Source organism: Dipteris shenzhenensis, chromosome 12 (genome assembly GCF_047967505.1).
Source record: "Dipteris shenzhenensis isolate YYH24624 ecotype China chromosome 12, Dip_SZ_1.0, whole genome shotgun sequence".
In the NCBI taxonomy this organism is placed as follows: domain Eukaryota; kingdom Viridiplantae; phylum Streptophyta; class Polypodiopsida; order Gleicheniales; family Dipteridaceae; genus Dipteris; species Dipteris shenzhenensis.
The window spans coordinates 29254401-29272748 of NC_141607.1; the positions used below are offsets into that span (position 1 = coordinate 29254401).

At 46.2% G+C, this 18348-nt stretch overlaps 1 protein-coding gene across 2 annotated transcripts in view; it reads right to left on the reverse strand.

The window, feature by feature from the left end:
* Positions 1 to 18348, reverse strand: part of LOC147896069 (epoxide hydrolase 1-like) — a 138553-nt gene that overhangs the window by 92196 nt on the left and 28009 nt on the right. The window contains exons 1-2 of one of the 2 annotated variants that reach the window (XM_087382661.1): positions 14007 to 14111; positions 2787 to 2998 (exon numbers count right to left, since the gene is read on the reverse strand). In XM_087382661.1, the coding sequence (XP_087238787.1) occupies positions 2787 to 2998; positions 14007 to 14052 (258 nt within the window). In that variant the 5' untranslated portion in view covers positions 14053 to 14111. Of the gene's footprint in view, positions 1 to 2786; positions 2999 to 14006; positions 14112 to 18348 lie in introns of those variants that run through there. The other variant, XM_087382660.1, reaches the window with a different exon arrangement.

Here is an 18348-nt window from a genome sequence, read left to right on the forward strand (position 1 = left end):
CGATTGGGGTGAAGCAGGGCTGCCCGCTCTCTCCCAGTCTCTTTGGATTATATATTGATGAGCTAGAGATGTTTGTACAGATGACAGGTGGTGTGGGCTCTACTCTCTCAGGATCCTCCATTCCTATCCTCCTGTATGCGGACGATGCGGTTCTCATTTCCTCTACTGCTCAGGGCCTCCAGGCACATATTGAGGCACTCCACAGGTTTTGCCAGGACAGGGGGTTGACCGTAAACCTTGGCAAGACCAAGGTTATGGTTTTCAACACCTCTGACCGTATTTACAGCACGGATGAGTTTTACTTCACTTATGACGGACAGCCCATTGAGCTTGTTAGAGAGTACACTTATTTGGGGGCAGTTTTCAGGGGACCGGTCTTCACCATGACATATGCAGCACGAGATAGGATTAGTAAAGGGTATGCTTCGTTGGCTCATCTTGAGCGTCAGTGTTTTCAGTCCCACTTTCAGCATCCCGATACGAAATCCTTGCTTTTTGATACATTGGTGAGACCAGCTGCGATGTATGCAGCTCCTTTCTGGGCAGGAGACCTCGGCGCTGCAGATTGGAGACGAGTAGAGAGGTTACAGATCATCATGTTCTCTCGGCTCATTAGGGCCAAGGCTACAGTTCCGCACGAGATCATGCTAGCAGAGTTTGGAGCTACTCCCCTTGCATTGGATGCAGCGTTTCAGTCGGTCATGTATCTGCACAGGGTCAGGGAGTTTGGAGACTCAGCAGCAGGCAGAGCTCGGTTGCCATGGTTAGCACTTGCATCTTCTATGGAGTTGGCACGATCAGGGACCCGATACTGCTGGTACTTCAGACTCACTAGATGGCTCACATCCCTTGGACTAGACATGGATAGACTGCCTACGTTCCGATACAGCATAGATGCCCCTCATCTCCAGTTGACTCGCCACGAGCTTAGCCAGGTCACGAGAGCAGACTTGCTGCAGCTTCATACGTATCGCACTTGGATTTATCCCACGCAGCTTCCGGTGAAGATGGCCACATATCGTGACCACTTCCTTCGGATCTCAGAGGATGGATTTGTCATCCCACCAGGCTATACAGGTACCCACATGTCCCACTCACTGAGGATTGCCCTCGGCCAGCTTAGAGTCTCTTCGCATCAGCTCGAGATAGAGGCTGGTAGGATGCGACGCATGGAGGATGGACGGCTGAGGGAGAGGGTGCAGCAAGGGAGCGGGGAGGAGAAGCAGCTCGCCAATTACAAACTTTTAACTCTTGGGGCATTTTCGGGAGTGGGGCCTCTTGAGAATACCTACCCAGTTTGAGAGCCTGCTGTCCAGGCATGTGTCTCCCTAGCGACATCTATGCGCAAATGGGGCTGCATGGTATGGGACATATAGCCTTACCTGGGATGGACTACGGTCGGAGGTTGCCTGACCTCTAGCTTGGAGGTGATCTTGAGGGATCTATGGTGGGTGGTGACGCACTAGCCAATACCACATGTCCCTGCGTTTTTATTCTGATATTGGTCTATGCTTGCAGGTTAGCATGGAGATGGAGATCCTAGATCCCAGCCTAGGGTTGTTTCAGTTTCCCACAACGCAAGTAAAGACTTTGGTCCCAATTTTCAAAGGTGGAAACACGAGTTGGCCCTCACGAGCAGCTTCTTCCAAAGGGCTATATTCCTTAGGGAATGGAGGGCTATATTCTTTAGGGAATGCAGGTTGAGATGGCAGAGGGAGTTAAGGGCAAAGACAAACAAGTGTACTGTTGCTTTATAGACTTCCAGAAACTGTTTGATATGGTACCAAGGCAAAATCTATGGGAAAGAATGGATAAACTTAAGGTCCCCCTAGAACTAAGGGCTGCTACAGCTAGATTGTATGAAAGGTTCTAGCTTACACATCCCGTCAAAAATTCCACCCCTAAAGCCTCTTTTTACCAGTGACATAGAAGTGACACAAGGCTGTCCCCACACTTTTTGGGTTCTTCATATAGATGAACTAGAGGAATGGATAAGACAAAAGGGCAGAGGTGGTATCAGATTGCAGGATATGTGGTTTTATTGCTTATCTACAGAGATGATGTGTCCTTTTTGCCAAAAATACACCTCAGCTTTGAAAGCACCTCAATATTCTCTCAGAGTAATTCTATTTTGTTTGATGGAAGCAAGTAGGAAGTGGGGAATCTTAGAAGTATCTAGAACTGGTTTTGAGGACAACTACAAATGGAATCTATGTGTCGAAAAGAGTATACTTAGAGGCCTAAATGCTTTGTTCAGCTTACAAAACAACTGCAGGAAATTCAAATATTTGGAATTGGAGCATGAGGAAGCTTCTTTTTCAGACTAGTGTGCAGCAGTATGGATGTCAAGTATGGGGAAAAAATGTAAAAAAGAATGTGGAAAAGAATAGAGACAATTCAGAAAGCTTCCTAAAAGAAGAGCTAGAGATAAGATTGCAAACTCTTACCTAGCTACGTGCAAAAGAAATGTAGCAAAGAATAGAGAGAATTCAGAAAAGAAACAGACTTCTTGAAAGATGGTTTTTACTTTCACCTTCGAGAATTGCTACCTACACATTCAACATGCATGTTGCTACAAAGAATGCACCAAGTCCAAGCAGACAAAACAATGACCTTAAAAACTGTCAGAAAGGGAAAAACCACCTCTGATCAACTTAATTTTGTATGCTATAAGTAAAATTATAAAAGGCACAAGGAAACAACATTCATATATTTTGTTTGAGTAAGAGAGAAAAGGAAGAACGTTGGGCAAACCACCCTGAATAAATCGTCCTGAGCATATTTACCTCCTTCTCTCCCAAAGCATCCAGCAAACCAATCAAATCCCCCACTATGTGGAATACTGTATATTTTTCCACATCCTTAGGAACGTCAGATTTTCCATAGCCACGCATATCCGGTGCAACAGCATGATAACCTGCTTTTGCAAGAGTATGTATTTGATGACGCCATGAATACCAAAATTCAGGGAATCCATGAATCATTAAGACTATAGGGCCTGTACATTCATCAAATAAAAAAAGTGTAAATATTTTGAATTGTGATGTCGACTTGATATAAAATTTGTGTAATGATTGGAAAATGCTACCAACAAGAAATCTATGGCCTCCCTGACGAACATACCCATTGACATTGCCAATTCTCAACAAATCCTAGAAAATCGGCCTTCATTAATTAAGCATTCCAGCATGTGCTCCACTCAAACAAGCAATGTACATCCAACTATGTAAACAAAAATTGCCTACAAACTTGAATCAAGATGAAGGCATCACATAGCCTTGAATTATTATAGACACGCAAACCAAAAAACCCAAAGGTGCAATAGATTGGATGTGTTCAAATTGCAGACAATAGTACTATATGGCACTACTCTAAGAGATCATGTATGGTGATTTGAATCTATTAAGTACTTATGAGCTCCTTGCACTAAGTCACATGCAACCCTTTTCTTAAGTTCAAAGGAAAGGGGCCTTTGGATCCTTTTGTATCTATTCGGGTCACATATGCCATATTTGATCTCTGCATTCTACAAAAAGCATCAGGTGGCAACAAGCCCCGAGCAGTGGGCCAGTAGTGGAGGCATAGATATCCACTATGCAGTCGGCCATTGACGAGACCTCCGGATGGGTGGGCGTGGGCGTCGCGAAACAGGAGCCTACAAAGGCCACCGTTTCAGACACCATTCTTGAGGAGGATTAGGGAGCCAGTAAAGCTCTCAACATTAGAGTCAGCGGGATTCCCCATACCCCCACCAAACCATCTGTGATGCGACCACCATTGTGGCTATCACCTTGGAAGTCTTAGAGCATGGGATTGAGGGCGCATGGTGTATAGGGCAGGACCCCATTTGGGAGCAGCCCCTTCTTTCAGACACTTAGGCTCGCCTTGCACTATGCAAGCAGATAGCTCAACAGGACCTTCCCAAGGTCCACTTGGATGAGGACCTCACATCCTTGTGAGAAAAGGAGAGGCACACCCTCATACAGGAACGGACATCGCCTGCAAGAAGGGGAAGTGGGCAGTCGTTCGAGATGGGTGGCTTCTGATAGACACCTGACGGGCATCTGGTGGTCCTCCTACATAGAGTACCGAGACCCTGACCTGCACCATTTGGAACTGAAACGGTACTTATGGACAGATCTTAGAAAGTTCTCAGAATCATACATAAGACGAGATACCGACAAGACCCATTAGAGCTCAGAGCAACCTTTGCCTATAGTTAGTGGATACACATAACATATTGGAGACCTCGAGAGACAGGTGGAGCATGTGGATCGGGAGGAGTGGTGTACTATTCAAATCATCTCTCATCGGGATGACCTCGGAGGAGAGGCATGAAACACATTCTAGATTTCTTTGGATTTGGATCCGATGCACCTCTTGATAGGACCTCTTCATCACAGCATGTTATATCTCCTATGAGACCTGACACTTTGCTAGAGATCTCTATGAGGAAGATGAGACATCACCACACACATCCCTACATCCGAACATATGGATTTCTTGAGCCATGGGAAAGTCCTTGTTGTTGGGGACTTCAAAAGGATGATGAAAACGTGAGAACTGGTAGGTGACATGCATCAATTCTTGACTTTCGAGATGATTATGTTTTACTACTGGATCTAGATGAGGCAGGGATATCTGGAGTGTCCATAGGCAGGCAAGCCGGGTCAAGATATATGACCTTATCATTTACCGTGGTCTAGACCAATGGTCTTCCTCGAGTGAATACACTTGCTTTCCACACGGCAGGCTTGCTTTCCACATGGCAGGCTCCCAATCTGAGGTGTCATTGAGGGGCTAGAGCACGGAGAAAGAGGGTTTATTGCTGCTTTGTGGATTTCCACAAGGCTTTTGATACTGCCTAGAGCTTGCCTGATTAGATGCTTGTAGGATATGGGGTAATCAGGAAATCATTTGGGCAGTCTTGGCACTTTATGAGAGGGTCACAAGCAGGGTTCCGATGCCTCCAAGGTGGTGGTTCCGAGGTGGATAGAGGAGATCAAGAGCGCTAACGAGGTCAAACAGGGTTGTCCACTATCACTAACTATGTTTGGCCTCTCTCGTGCTTACTCCACCTACCACGATATACGCTTTGATCGGGATCACTCACCTTCTTACACTGGCCGTCTGTACATACTTCTCGCTTATATTGACTTCATACCCCTTTTAGAGGATCGTGCTGCCCTTGTCACCCGCTCACTACACGAGGCTGCCATTCACGCTTTTCCCCACACCACCCGCTCCACCCGCCCACCACCCCCTGGAACCGTACCTTGTAATAGTTGGTACGATGATGAGTGTAAGGCCTTACGCCGTCAACTCAAATTCGAAACCAAAAATAGTCTTCCGAGCGCACCAGATACGCTACGTGAATACCGTAGACTGGTACGGAGGAAGAAACTAGACTTCGTTCGTCGAAACGAGGAGGAGCTACTGAACATTTTGTTTAGTAACAACTCTAAGGACTTTTGGCGGAGATTTCTAGAAGGACGGTCCCCTCCGCCACTCACTGACACCCAGATCTGGTTTGATTATGCACGCACACTTTATGACATCCCAAATCAACCAGTCCCACATGCCTCGTCCCACATCTTGCACCCTCTTCACTAGAGGAGGTAGTGAAACTTCATAATGACCGAGGGAAGGATCATGAGGGACTATGCACTGAGTTCATTGCATATGGGATTAACCTCCTAGCCCCGATCTTAGCAAAGCTTTTTAATGAAGCGGTTTGTTTGGGATTTCCACACACTTGGACCATTAACACTGTCTCACCCATCCACAAGGCAGGGGATCCCATGAGCCCGGAGAACTACAGGACCATTATGATTGGACATGTCATGTCCAAGAATTATGCATCAGTACTTGACTCCGAGGTTAGCAGACTTGCAGAGTGTCGAGGACTCAGAGCAGCAAGACAGGCCGGCGGATTCCGGCGTGATCATGGAACCATGGACCACATTCTGACGCTCAGATGTATCATCGAGGAGGCGAGGTCACGGAAGCAGAGGGTTTATTGTTGCTTTGTGGATTTCCGCAAGGCATTTGACGTGGTCCCAAGAGCCCGCCTCATACGGCGCCTACAGGACTTGGGTTATGACCAGGAGATCATTTGGGCTGTCATGGCACTTTACGAGAGAGTTTCTGGCAGAGTTCGGGCAGGATCCGGGTGGACAAATGAGATCATGAGTACCATCGGGGTCAAACAAGGGTGTCCTTTGTCGCCTACCTTGTTTGGCCTCTACATTGACGAGCTTGAGACAGTGATGCAAACACAGGGGGGTGTAGGTTGCTCTCTTGCGGGCACATTGATCCAGATTTTGCTCTATGCAGATGACGTGGCTCTCTTGTCTTCCTCAGCAGAGAGGCTTCAGAGACACCTAGACGCACTACAGTCCTTTTGTGAGTCTCATGATTTAAAGGTCAACCTGGGTAAAACCAAGGTCATGATCTTCAATACATCTCGAGCCATCATGCGTCAAGAGCAGTTCACATTTGCGGGGTCATCTGTTGAGATAGTTTCATCATACACTTATCTTGGGGTTATCTTCTCCGGACCGAGCCGAGCTTCACTATGAGACCCGCGATGCAGGCACGCTTGAGTAGAGAATATGCCTCATTGGCCAGGCTAGAGAGGCAGTGCTTCCGCTCACTTTTAGGATCCACGCACCAAGGGGTTGCTTTTTGACTCCTTGGCTCGCCCAGCGGGGATGTACGGCAGCCCTTGTTGGGGGTCAGACTTGTCGGATACAGAGTGGGCCCGTGTGGAGCAGCTACATGTTCTCATGCTATCACAATGATTTGTGGTAAGTCATCCGTTCCTCACCAGATCATTCAGGCTGAGTTTGGGTCACCCCCTTTACAGCTAGATGCTGCATTTCAGGTCATCACATATCTGTACCGAGTTAGGGAATATGGGGATTATACCTCGGGGCGTAGCAGGCTACCATGGATAGCTCTATCCTCTTCTATGGCACTTGCAGCAGGAGGAGATCAGAGGTGCTGGTATGCACGTACAGAGAGATGGTTTGAGCGACTGGGGCTCCACATGGATAGACTACCTCCCTTCCAGTATAGCATGGATGCTTCGTTCTCTCCCCTCTTATCACACGAGGTCAACCAGGTTATCCGTGAGGATCTACTACAGCTACACACTTTTCGGACCTGGTTGGAACCGAGTGAACTCCCAGTGAAGCTTAGCTTCTACAGAGATCACTTCTTACATATCACAGCGGAGGTTCATTGACCCACCAGGATACACACAGATTCACCTACCCCACTCGATGAGGATCTCTCTTGGGTAGTTTCGGGTCTCTTCACACAGACTTCGCATCAAGAGTGGCAGAGCAGAGCGACTACCCAGCGAGCGGCACTTATGCACACTATGTGACATACAGAAGGTTGAGACAGAGGAGCATTTCATCTTCAGGTGTCCTGTGTACTATGAGATCCGAGGACGTTTCCACTGCCTCTTCAGAGATAGTTATGGGATTCTAGCCCATTTCCTCTCCTACCCAGACCAGCGGTGTTTGGCAGGTTTCATTCATGAGGCACTTAGACACCGCGAGAGGATACTCCAAGCACGGAGACAGGAGCAGACTTCTTCCTCGGTTGATCCCTCTCAGGGCTCTATCACGGAGTTCTTTCAGCTGGATCACATGGATCCCAACGAGACGAGGCCTCGACATGACCGTGACCCGGAGCCCGTGACCCGATAGCTCAGACAGAGGGTCGACACACAGATCACACTTGGAGACATCCCCTCCTTGTTTAGAGTCGGAGCCCAACCGACGGGGGTCACAGTAGCCTTGGTTAGACGCAGAGCTACGACCAGGAGATGTGCCAGGACCGCACCTCTGAGTCACCGACAGCACTCTATTGCCGACTTCATGCCTCCACTGCCTCATCCATCCTGATATCTTGCTGTTGCTGGGGATGATGATGATATTGATGATGATGCTGAGATTGATATATAGTCGACCATCGACATGACTATGTTGTACTTAGGACTTAGTACTGCCATTCTGCATTTTTGCATTTTTTGCATTTTGCATTTTGCATTGGTATGGACGCTCGTTTAGTAGCTCCACTACCACAGCTCATTGTATCAAGATTTTCACAGTCTCATAGACCCATTGGTCTTCCGAAGACTTTAGTAAACTTTCTTTCTTTCTTTCTTTCTTTCTTAAGACCTTCATTGGGACATTAAAAGGGGTATGCTCCTCTCTCGTCGGCTCCTTGATTCAGATTCTCCTCTATGCGGATGATATGGTCTTACTCTCCTCTTCAGCTCCAACAACCATTGGATCCACCCCACACTTTCTGGCAGACACGTGATCTCAATTTCCAACCTTGGTAAAACCAAGGTTATGATCTCAACACATCCCAAGCAGCCATGCACAAAGAGCATTTTACCCTGGAGAAATTACGAGTGGAGCTCATCGCATCCTACAAATATATTTGGGAGTTCTTTTCTCTGACCTAATTTCTGCAATGCGATCAATGATGCAGGTCTGACTAAGCAGAGAATACGCCGTGCTTGCTAGGCATGAGCGGCAGTGCTTTCACTCTCATTCCTAGGATCCCCGGACCAAACCTCTTCCCTTTGACCCTTAGTCTGCCCAGTGGATAGGTATGTCAGTCCTTGCTAGGGGCTTGATCTATCAGAGGTAGATTGGGCTCGAGTGGAGAGGCTCCAAGTTCTCTTATTGTCATGGATGGTCCACAATGGTAAGCCGTCAATCCCACACCACATCATTGGATGAGTTTGGGGTACCACCACTGCAACTTAACATAGCATTCCAGGTGACCACATACCTTACTGAGTCAAGAATTATGGTTGCTCGAGCTCAGGCCGGGTGCATGTTACCATGGCTTGCCTTATCTATATCCATTACATTAGCAGTTGAAGGAGATCAAAGGTGTTGATATGCCCGTACATGCAAATGGTTTGAGAGCCTGGGACTCCATATGGATAGGTTCCCCAACCCCCTCTATTTCGCTCACTTACCATGAGGCTGACCAGGTTTTCATGAGAATCTCATAAAGCTACACACATTCAAGATCTGGTTAGCCCCTAGCAATCTTCCTGTAAAGCTAAGCTTCTACAGAGATCACTGCCTACGAATGTCAGAGGAGGGATCAATCGATTCATCAGGCTCCACCTCCCCTAGTCTTTGAGGATTTCGGTCACGCGGTTCCTCATTTCCTCACACTGACTATGCATCGAGATTGGACGGGTTGAGGGAATAGTTAGAGTGGCCGCATTTGCACAGTATGTGATCTATAGGAGATTCAATAGAGCACTGCTTTGCTTTCAAAATGCCATTTGTACTATGTACTATGAGATCCAAGTCGTCCACCACTGTCTTTTCATAGATGGATTCGGAGTCTCTCCAGCCTCGTCTCAACCAGATCAGAGACATTTTGGCAACCTTCATTCATGATGACATACAACACAGAGGTCAGCTACTCAGGGCACATAGATAAGAGAACATACATAGGACCACCATAGTGAGGCCACACCACAGTTCTCATCCTCTCCATGGGCTCACACACTTTGTACTAGTCTCTATGCTTATGTATGTATTTGTCTTGGATGCAAATGCCTGCTTAAAGGCTCCATCCATTCAGCTCATTGTATCTAGTTTTTCAGTTTCATAGACCCTTCGGTCTTTCAAAGAGTTTATAAACTCTCTCTCTCTCTCTCTAACACGAAAGTCACACTAGAATCTCTCAATTGAAGGGCCATAGCTTGGAGACCATAGTGGACCACACATGCCAATATCTGTCAGCGTTCTATCATAGGTTGTTTACCGCCACCGCAGCCTCGCACATTGCCAGCCCTCCCTTAGGCTTGACATCTCCACTAGCTTCTAGATGATCACCGCACTGCCGCAGCCCCCCATCCTCTACATTATCTCATAAATTTCTCTCTATCTATCTATGAGTGTGGTTCTCTGTATCCGTCATGGATGTTAATGCCCACTTAGAGGCTCCATCCCTCAATTCATTGTATCATCTTCTTTTAGCCTCATTGATCCTTCCATCTTTCAAAGAATTTTAATAAACTCTCTCTCTCTAGTTGGCGCATCGTTGATGATGTATTTTCCTTTCGGATGATTTTGTGTCCCATAGGCCATGTATGGCCTTCCGTGGACCTTTAATAAAATTTCTTTCTTTCTTTCTTTCTTTCTCTCTCTCTCTCTCTCTCTCTATATATATATATATATATAACATGAGGACTGCAGATATCTCTTCTTTCCTATTCATCTTTGGGAGAAAGACCAATTAGCACTCATTAGATGACAGCCTAGCTCCTTGCGACCACAAAGGGGGAGAGAGGGGGCCAAACTGGATCATCAGAGTAAGCAAAAACAGTGCTCTATTATTGACTTCCTAGATGATGCCAACCCTCACTAAAGCTAGAGCCACTGTCAACAAATATCATCTCTTCTGTCCTCAGCCGACTGATGGATAGGTAGCATACATAGGTTCCGTAACTCAAAAGGTCAGTTGACCAGCTAGCAAGAGCTAGTGGAGATCGTGAAGTCCTACACTTACCTAGGGGCGGTCTTCATGGGACCACTTTTACGATGATTCGTGTAGCTAGGGCACGGCTTATGAGAGGTCCCTGAGCTTTCCCCAACAAGAGCGACAATGCTTCTAGATGGTGCCAACCCTCACTAAAGCTAGAGCCACTGTCAGCCGAGATCATCTCTTCTGTCCTCAGCCAACCGATGGATAGATAACATACATAGGTTCAATAACTCAAAAGGTCAGTTGACCAGCTAGCAGGAGCTAGTGGAGATAGTGAAGTCCTACGCTTACCTAGGGGCAGTCTTCATGGGACCAATTTCATGATGATTTGTGTAGCTAGGGCACGGCTTATGAGAGGTCCCTGAGCTTGGCCTGACAAGAGTGACAATGCTTCTAGACACACTTCTAGGATCCCCCGAGAAAGGGGTGGTTGTTTGATACATTACTGAGGCCAACCACCACCTATATAGTTCCCTTTTGGGAAAGTGATCTCTCAGCAAACTAATTGGAGGATTTGTTAGGCTAGAAGTGATTATGGGATCAAGTAGCACAAATGGAATTTTCAATGATACCAGTCAAGATCGATGCCATTTTTTAGACAGTAATATACCTTCCTAGGGTTTGCACTTTATTTAACTGGATGCTATCGAGATTGGCACTACAGTCGCCTAGATGACTATTGATAGGGCTAACTCGGCCTAGTATGCACATATATCCAAATGTTTTGCCATTCAAGGTATTCATACAGATCAACTCCCCCCTTTTCAATACAGTTTGGATGCCCCGTCCCCCCTAGTCCCACAAGATGAGATCAACCGTATCATGCAGTTGGATCTGCTCCAACTCTATACATCACGAACTTGGAGGGGACCAAAAGTTCCACCACCAAAATTCATTCTATCATGATCAGTTCTTGAGAGTATCGGACGATGGAGTGATATTAGACCCCAATATCCAGGGGATAGACGAGTTCCACTACCTGAGGATCCAGGGAAAGCCACAGGCACACCTAGAGAACAATGGATTTGCAAGCTATTCACACTAGAGGTGGTGGAGATAGAGGAGCACTTCTTAGGTACGTGCCTTGTCTACTATGAGGTTTGTGGATGATACCACTGCCTTTTGCACGGTTTTGCGCCACTTTCTTGGCAGTGTTGGAAATGAAGGAAAGGATCTCTCTAACCTCACAACCTATGCAAAATAGGAATGGCTCCATCTCACACTCAATGTGTCACGGGGATGCGAGTTTTCTAGACCTGTGAATGCCTTTGGCCTCTCATTGATTGGTATTGTAAAAAGGGCTAATCTGCTCCAACTCTATACATCACGAACTTGGAGGGGACCAGAAGTTCCACCACCAAAATTCATTCTATCATGATCAATTCTTGAGAGTATCGGACAATGGAGTGATATTAGACCCCAATATCCAGGGGACAAACGAGTTCCACTACCTGAGGATCCAGGGAAAGCCGTAGGCACACCTAGAGAACAATGGATTTGCAAGCTATTCACACTAGAGGTGGTGGAGATAGAGGAGCACTTCTTATGTACATGCCTTGTCTACTATGAGGTTTGTGGATGATACCACTGCCTTTTGCACGGTTTTGCGCCACTTTCTTGGCAGTGTTGGAAATGAAGGAAAGGATCTCTCTAACCTCACAACCTATGCAAAATAGGAATGGCTCCGTCTCACACTCAATGTGTCACGGGGATGTGAGTTTTCTAGACCTGTGAATGCCTTTGGCCTCTCATTGATTGGTATTGTAAAAAGGGCTAATCTAGTGTATTAGTTCCATGGACCTAGGCAAGGAGCTAAAGGGCAAGAGAGGGGTAAAAAATCCCACTCCTAAAAATAGCTCCATGGGCCACGTTTGGCAAGTTGTCTTGGGAAGCAAAAAAGTCAAAAATCACTTTGAGGCAGGTTGCTAGACCATAGGAAGGGAGGGAGAGGCAACAAGTCACAGGCTGGTTCTAACAAATCGCCTTGCTGATTTTTGAATACCAAAGCAATCTGTGGGCTGTTTGAGGGGTGCCACGCTTGCCAAAAGCTGCAAAACTGATTCGCCTATTGCTAGGAGCCTCCAAAACTGAATCGCCTACAGCTAGGGACCCTCCAAAAGGAATTGCCTACTGCCAAGAGCCTCCAGACTGAATCACCTTTAATTAGGTGCCAAGTGAATTCGCCTTTTACCTGTTTAACATAGTTGGGATTCATTCTAAACCTTTGTTGTCGAATTGGTTTAGCATCTAGCACTAAAGGTATTTTATGTTGACACAAATCGGGAGGAAATCCTCGTAGATCAATGTAAAAACATCCTTGTACCTGATAAATAGACCTTTGGTAACCCTCAATTGCTCGGAAGAAAGATTGACACTTACCACTATCATTGAGTTGCAGGTTTGTCCACTGTTTTGAGATTGAGTTCTTGTGTTGGCTTTGGTATTAATTATTCAACACCAAGTCATGTAATGATTACTGGTGTTTCAGCGAGCTCTCATTCCCCTTCTATATCTTCAATGAAAAAACTCGGATACAATCTTTTCGCTTAGCGATCTGCTCAGCCTTTAGTTTCCGCTTGATGTCTGTAGCCACCTGAAAAATATCAATTTCACCCGTAGGTAGTATTTGTGATTCCATCAGTCTTGCGACTCCACATCCTAAGGAAATGGATATGAGACTTCCAAATCCTTAGGCCGGCAGCTACTTAGAATCTTCCGAGGATTTGTGGAAATGCATACATCTTGACTATCTATTTTAATGATCGTCTCAACTAAACCCCAATCATGAAGTACTTTTGCACTTCTAATCCAAGGCTATCCCAACAGTATTAGATAGGCACGTTGTTCCATGGTAATTACAATAAAACTGGCTATATAATAAATACCACCTATAGAGATAACAACATGTAAAATACCTTTTGGGTCAATTGGCCTTTGATCTGCCATGCGTACTTAGAAAGGTGATGGTTTAAAGGACTTGAACTTCAACCTCTTAGCAATATTTTCAAAATAATGCTTACTTCAGAACCACCATCTACTATCACATCTGGTATAGTTTGTTTCATAACTTTGATGGCGATCACCAGTACTTCTTCATTGACTACTAGAGTGTTAATGACAAGTATAGTGGCTAAAGAATCCACTTCTTTCGGTTGCTCGGACGATTCCTTAATTTGTTGAGCAAAGAAGTCCAGACAATACGGAGCTATCCGCATCAACTCAGCACATGTCAGACTGATTTGCATATTCTTGAATATTTTCCATGCTCGGGCTAGCTCTACGCTAGATTCTGATGAACTGCATGGTTTTCACACACTTGCCTTAGATTTTGAGGATTCTCCTTGCTCAGTAATGGACGGCTAAGACTGTTCTTCAGACATCTCCACTGCTGGCATTTTTCCCTTTAAATCCCTTGCAATTTTAGCGGCAAACTCCTTTTGAACTTTTCAATTTAATATCTTTACCTGAGGAATCCGCGTCTGCAGGAGTTGCGATTGAACCTTTTGACATGGTAACCACTTTGGCATCAACTGCATCTGGTAGCTCGGCTACAACTACTTGGCATTCCAGATCCATTTCTTTCCTTTCCATGCTTTTTTGAGAAATTTCAAATGTTCATCCCCAATTGGACAATTAGAACGTAGATGATTTTCTCCACAACAAAAACAATAATCTTGGATAGATTTTTTTTCTCTTTACCACTCTTACCTTTATCCTTCTGCTCGGGACGTGGTGGCTTACCATTCGCTGGCCAAGTATCAGTTGTCACCTGGTTCGCTGTCACTTCGCGACCTTTAACATTGAACCAACATTCTACCCAAACTTGCTACATGTATTGCAGTACTTAGTTTTGCATTCTTCTTCCAAGTGTCCACCCCGAAAGCACTTATTACACCATTTCTCATTATTACCCGGTTTTCCTCGAATGCCCAATTCCTTCAAGGCCATCTTCAGCTCGGTCTTGAGCTTATCTTTCTTTGTTGGTGTCTCCTCAGTGCATAGTTACCAGGGAACAAGAACATTCCGAAAATCCAGGGTGTCGGAACGGGAATGTTGCGGGAAGGGGGAATGGGAACTAGAACGCCACGTCATACATGGCACGTTGATAGGACAAAACCTGTATCAAGTTTTTGAGCACTGTATATAGCTGTGGGTAGGCACATAGTTGTACACATCTAGGGTAGGTGTGGGCTTTTGGCATCTGTGGATTTTTCTTTCACAAGCATGATGGACTGATGTATAGTTTTTTGAGACAATAAAGTATGTGTTGCAGGGACTTCATGGGAAATGATGAAATGCAATGTGGTTGTACTAGACTTCCAGAGCAAGGGTGTCCAGTGTGTGGTCAAGTGAAATGTTTTTGGGATCATGTAAAGTTAAGTCATGAAGGGTTTTTAAATATTTTCCTGAGTCAATGTGCACTTGCATGTTACAGGAATTTGATATGTTCTGGTGTCCATGTCAAGGGTCTTTTCATGTGTGTGTACAGGGGAGCATGCAAGCTTTAATGTGCATGCTAATGTGTGTGGGAATTGTGTGACTAAAGGTCCAAAATGTGCATTTAATGTGCCTTGGGGGGATATTTGCATTTTTTTAATGGGAGAGTGGTAAAAAAAGGCAAAGGTGACGTGGCATATATCAAAGAAGCATGCATGTACATGGCTACATGAGGATGACGGAGAAGCTTCTGAAGGCGAGGTGGCGGCTAGGAGTTGGAAAACGTGGTGGTTACTGGAAGAAAAAAACGTGATGGTGGCTTCTGGGAGGAGCAGGGGAGGTGACTCGATTGCAGGCGTGGGGGAACTCTTTTGTGTAGGAGTGAAACATTGTCACTACTGCGCTCTGGATGATAGAGAAGGAGAGGCCTTTGGCTGGGGGTACACGACAGTGTGGTAATTCTCAAAGGAGCTTGGTGAAGGCGGGTGCAACAGTGAGCTCGTAGGGAAGACGTGAGCTCAGGATGGTGGGGGCGGCTGTGTGGAGAGAGATGGCATGAAGCTCATGGATTGGGACTTCAGGACCTGGCTGGGGGATCTCTACAAGGAATTTGGAGAGTCGTGGAGGAGGCTGCTGGACAGAGGTGCTGCTGATGGTGTAAGGATTCACGACGAGGTGAAGCTATGAAGTGCCCGGTGATGCTGAGGAGACCTTGGCGCTGAAGATCTCCAGAGATAGTGATCTGTTCGTAGTTGGCTGAGCAAGGCTACCTTACAGGCAGGACCATCATCGTTTGCACGTGAGCTGATACGAGGAATGTATGGGCTGGTTTAAATCATCTGAAGGACTGTTGGCGACGTGAAGTATGAGCGTGGAGTACTCTGTGGGCAGGAGAAGAATACATACGCTGGAAGTGGATTTGTAATGCAGAGATGGTTGATGCGACCTGATTTGCCAGTCCCTTTCACTCTTGGGTCGTTGACTGCAGCTTTGGGGAGAGTTACGTGCTGTTGTCCTTGATGGAAGCTTAGGAGTGTGGGCTGTGGGTTCATAGTATTCTGAGGCTGACTGTTCTCTGAGTTTTGGGGGGAAGTTCAGCTCTAAGTTTATCTGTTTCAGGCTGTGTGGCCTTTTGGCTCTCTTTGAGTCTGTGTGATCCATGTTCCGTCAGTTTTTGTGGGGGTTTGTCTCGGTGCCTAATACAAAGACACATGCTCTGGAACCTGGTTCATAAGCTCATCATCTACGAGCCCACATTGCAGCTGATCCCTATGAAGTCTCAGCTATCTGACGTGGTGAAGTACATAATTCCTGGTTGTCTTTCTTTTTTTTTCCTTATCAACGTCATCATATGACATAAAACTATGTTAGAAAATGAAAGAAACTAACATTTTACAACTTTAAACTTTCTATATAAGCTCTAAAATACCCATTTAAAACGTTCAAATAGCATTAAAAATAAAAAATAAAAAATAAAAAATTTGAGAAACGTTCCGGGGTCATTCCGGTTCCGGCTTGCGGCATTCCCACATTCCAGGAAGACGGACTACCGTTCCTTGGTAACTATGCCTTAGTGTCGCTAACAACACCTTTCTTCTTTGCCTTGCTCTTTAAGCCTCCACTCTTTTCCAGAGCAACAGCTCGATCTGACAACTCTTCATAAGTCTTAGTGGGATTGACAATCTTCGGCTTACACAAGTCTACCTGAGTGCACCCTGTGATCAGCCAGGCTCGCATAGACTTTATCATCCAGTATAGTGCTTATGGATAGCCAAGAGACATGGCTTCATGACCTTGAGATAAAACTAGAAATGCTATTGGGTGCTCCAGCTGAATTGCATCCCTCAGTATCTCAAGAAATACAGCTGGGTGATAGACATAGGATATTTTTTCCAAGAAAGAGACTTCTATTAAGTAAGAGAAAAAACCTGCGAGAGCAAGCTCAAAGCGGAATACATCATGAAATCATGAGGATAAATAAAAAGCCCCTCAGAGTGAGGTGGAAAACAACCAAGGCTGATGAGGCTGAAAGTGCCACCTCAACCCTGTAGTAGTCTCAGAGAAGAAAGGAGAATCCTTCCATTCCCTGAAGAAAGAAGCCCTCCTAGCTGAGGCTGCACGGGAGTCTCCCTGCATACTCGTCCATACGGCCATCAAAGTATGTACGGTGTCTGTCCAGATACTAGCCAATGTGTGCAAGGGATGAACCTGAGTACCCTCCAAAGCCTCTGTGTATCTGGCTCTCTAGATATGCCAGGATGCTATGCTCGCTAGAATCTCCCAAGAAGTATCCACAGAGGCATGTACAGCTGTAAAAGGAAGGTGTGGTACCACATCCAACGAATAGGACTCAGTCCGCTGACGTCGAATCGAAATGGCCCGAGGAGTCAAATCTCTCATAGAATACCTGACGCCCTGTAAGAGAAAGCCAAGCCACTGAGCCCCATGTCATAAAAAATGGGGAGTGGGCAAAGTGACTGAAAATCCTGGCTACCCCCATCCAAATCATCCTCGCCTGTCTGCAATCCCATAAGCAATGCTGAATAGTCTCTGAAGCAGAGAGGCATCGAGGGCAAGTAGGGTCGGCTCCGAACCTGGGACCTCCAAAGGTTCACTGCAATCCCACCATGGATAGAAAGCCAAAAGAAGATAGTGATCTTTCTATTCCTGTGGGATTTCCAGAGTCTCCTCCAGAAACACCTCTGTAGATCCGCAGTGATATCAAATGTCACCCAATGAGGAACTCTGGAAGGTCTCCAACCTCTACTACTGAGCTGATATCTCCTGGCATTACTGACCGTGTCACGAAAGAAGGGGATGCTCTTCTTTCGATGCCCTGCGTCAATCCACTCCCACTCTCCGAGGTCCCACTGCAAATACCTGATGGGAACTCCCCCATAGAGACAGAGCCTCCAAGACCCGGTGGAGAGTAGCCGGGGGTCTGGGTCTAGGAACCACTCTGAATCTGATCCCTGCACCAAAAGACCTACAACCCTGATAGGCTGAAAAGCAGACTCAAGCAAGATGTTCTATGTGGACCTGAGCAATCTGCCACCATCCTGGACACTAAAAACTAAAGCATCCTCCTGTGCATCTCGAAAGGCCAAAACCTGAAGCGGAACACCGCCTCTCGTAAAAGTACCTGCCCAAATGGAGGAAGTGAGTGGCATATCATCTGTGTCTACCCAAACCTCTCGAAGGGCTGCCTCAATCTGTAAGATCCTCCTTGCACTCCCTCTGAGATGTCCTGTCAACCTTGATTTGGTCTCCTCTGGAAACCTGCGGAAAGCTTTCCAAGACCCCATAGATGATGCAGGTCCCCTCTCCCACCTGGACCACTGCATGTAGAGTGAGGCACCCAGTGGTCTG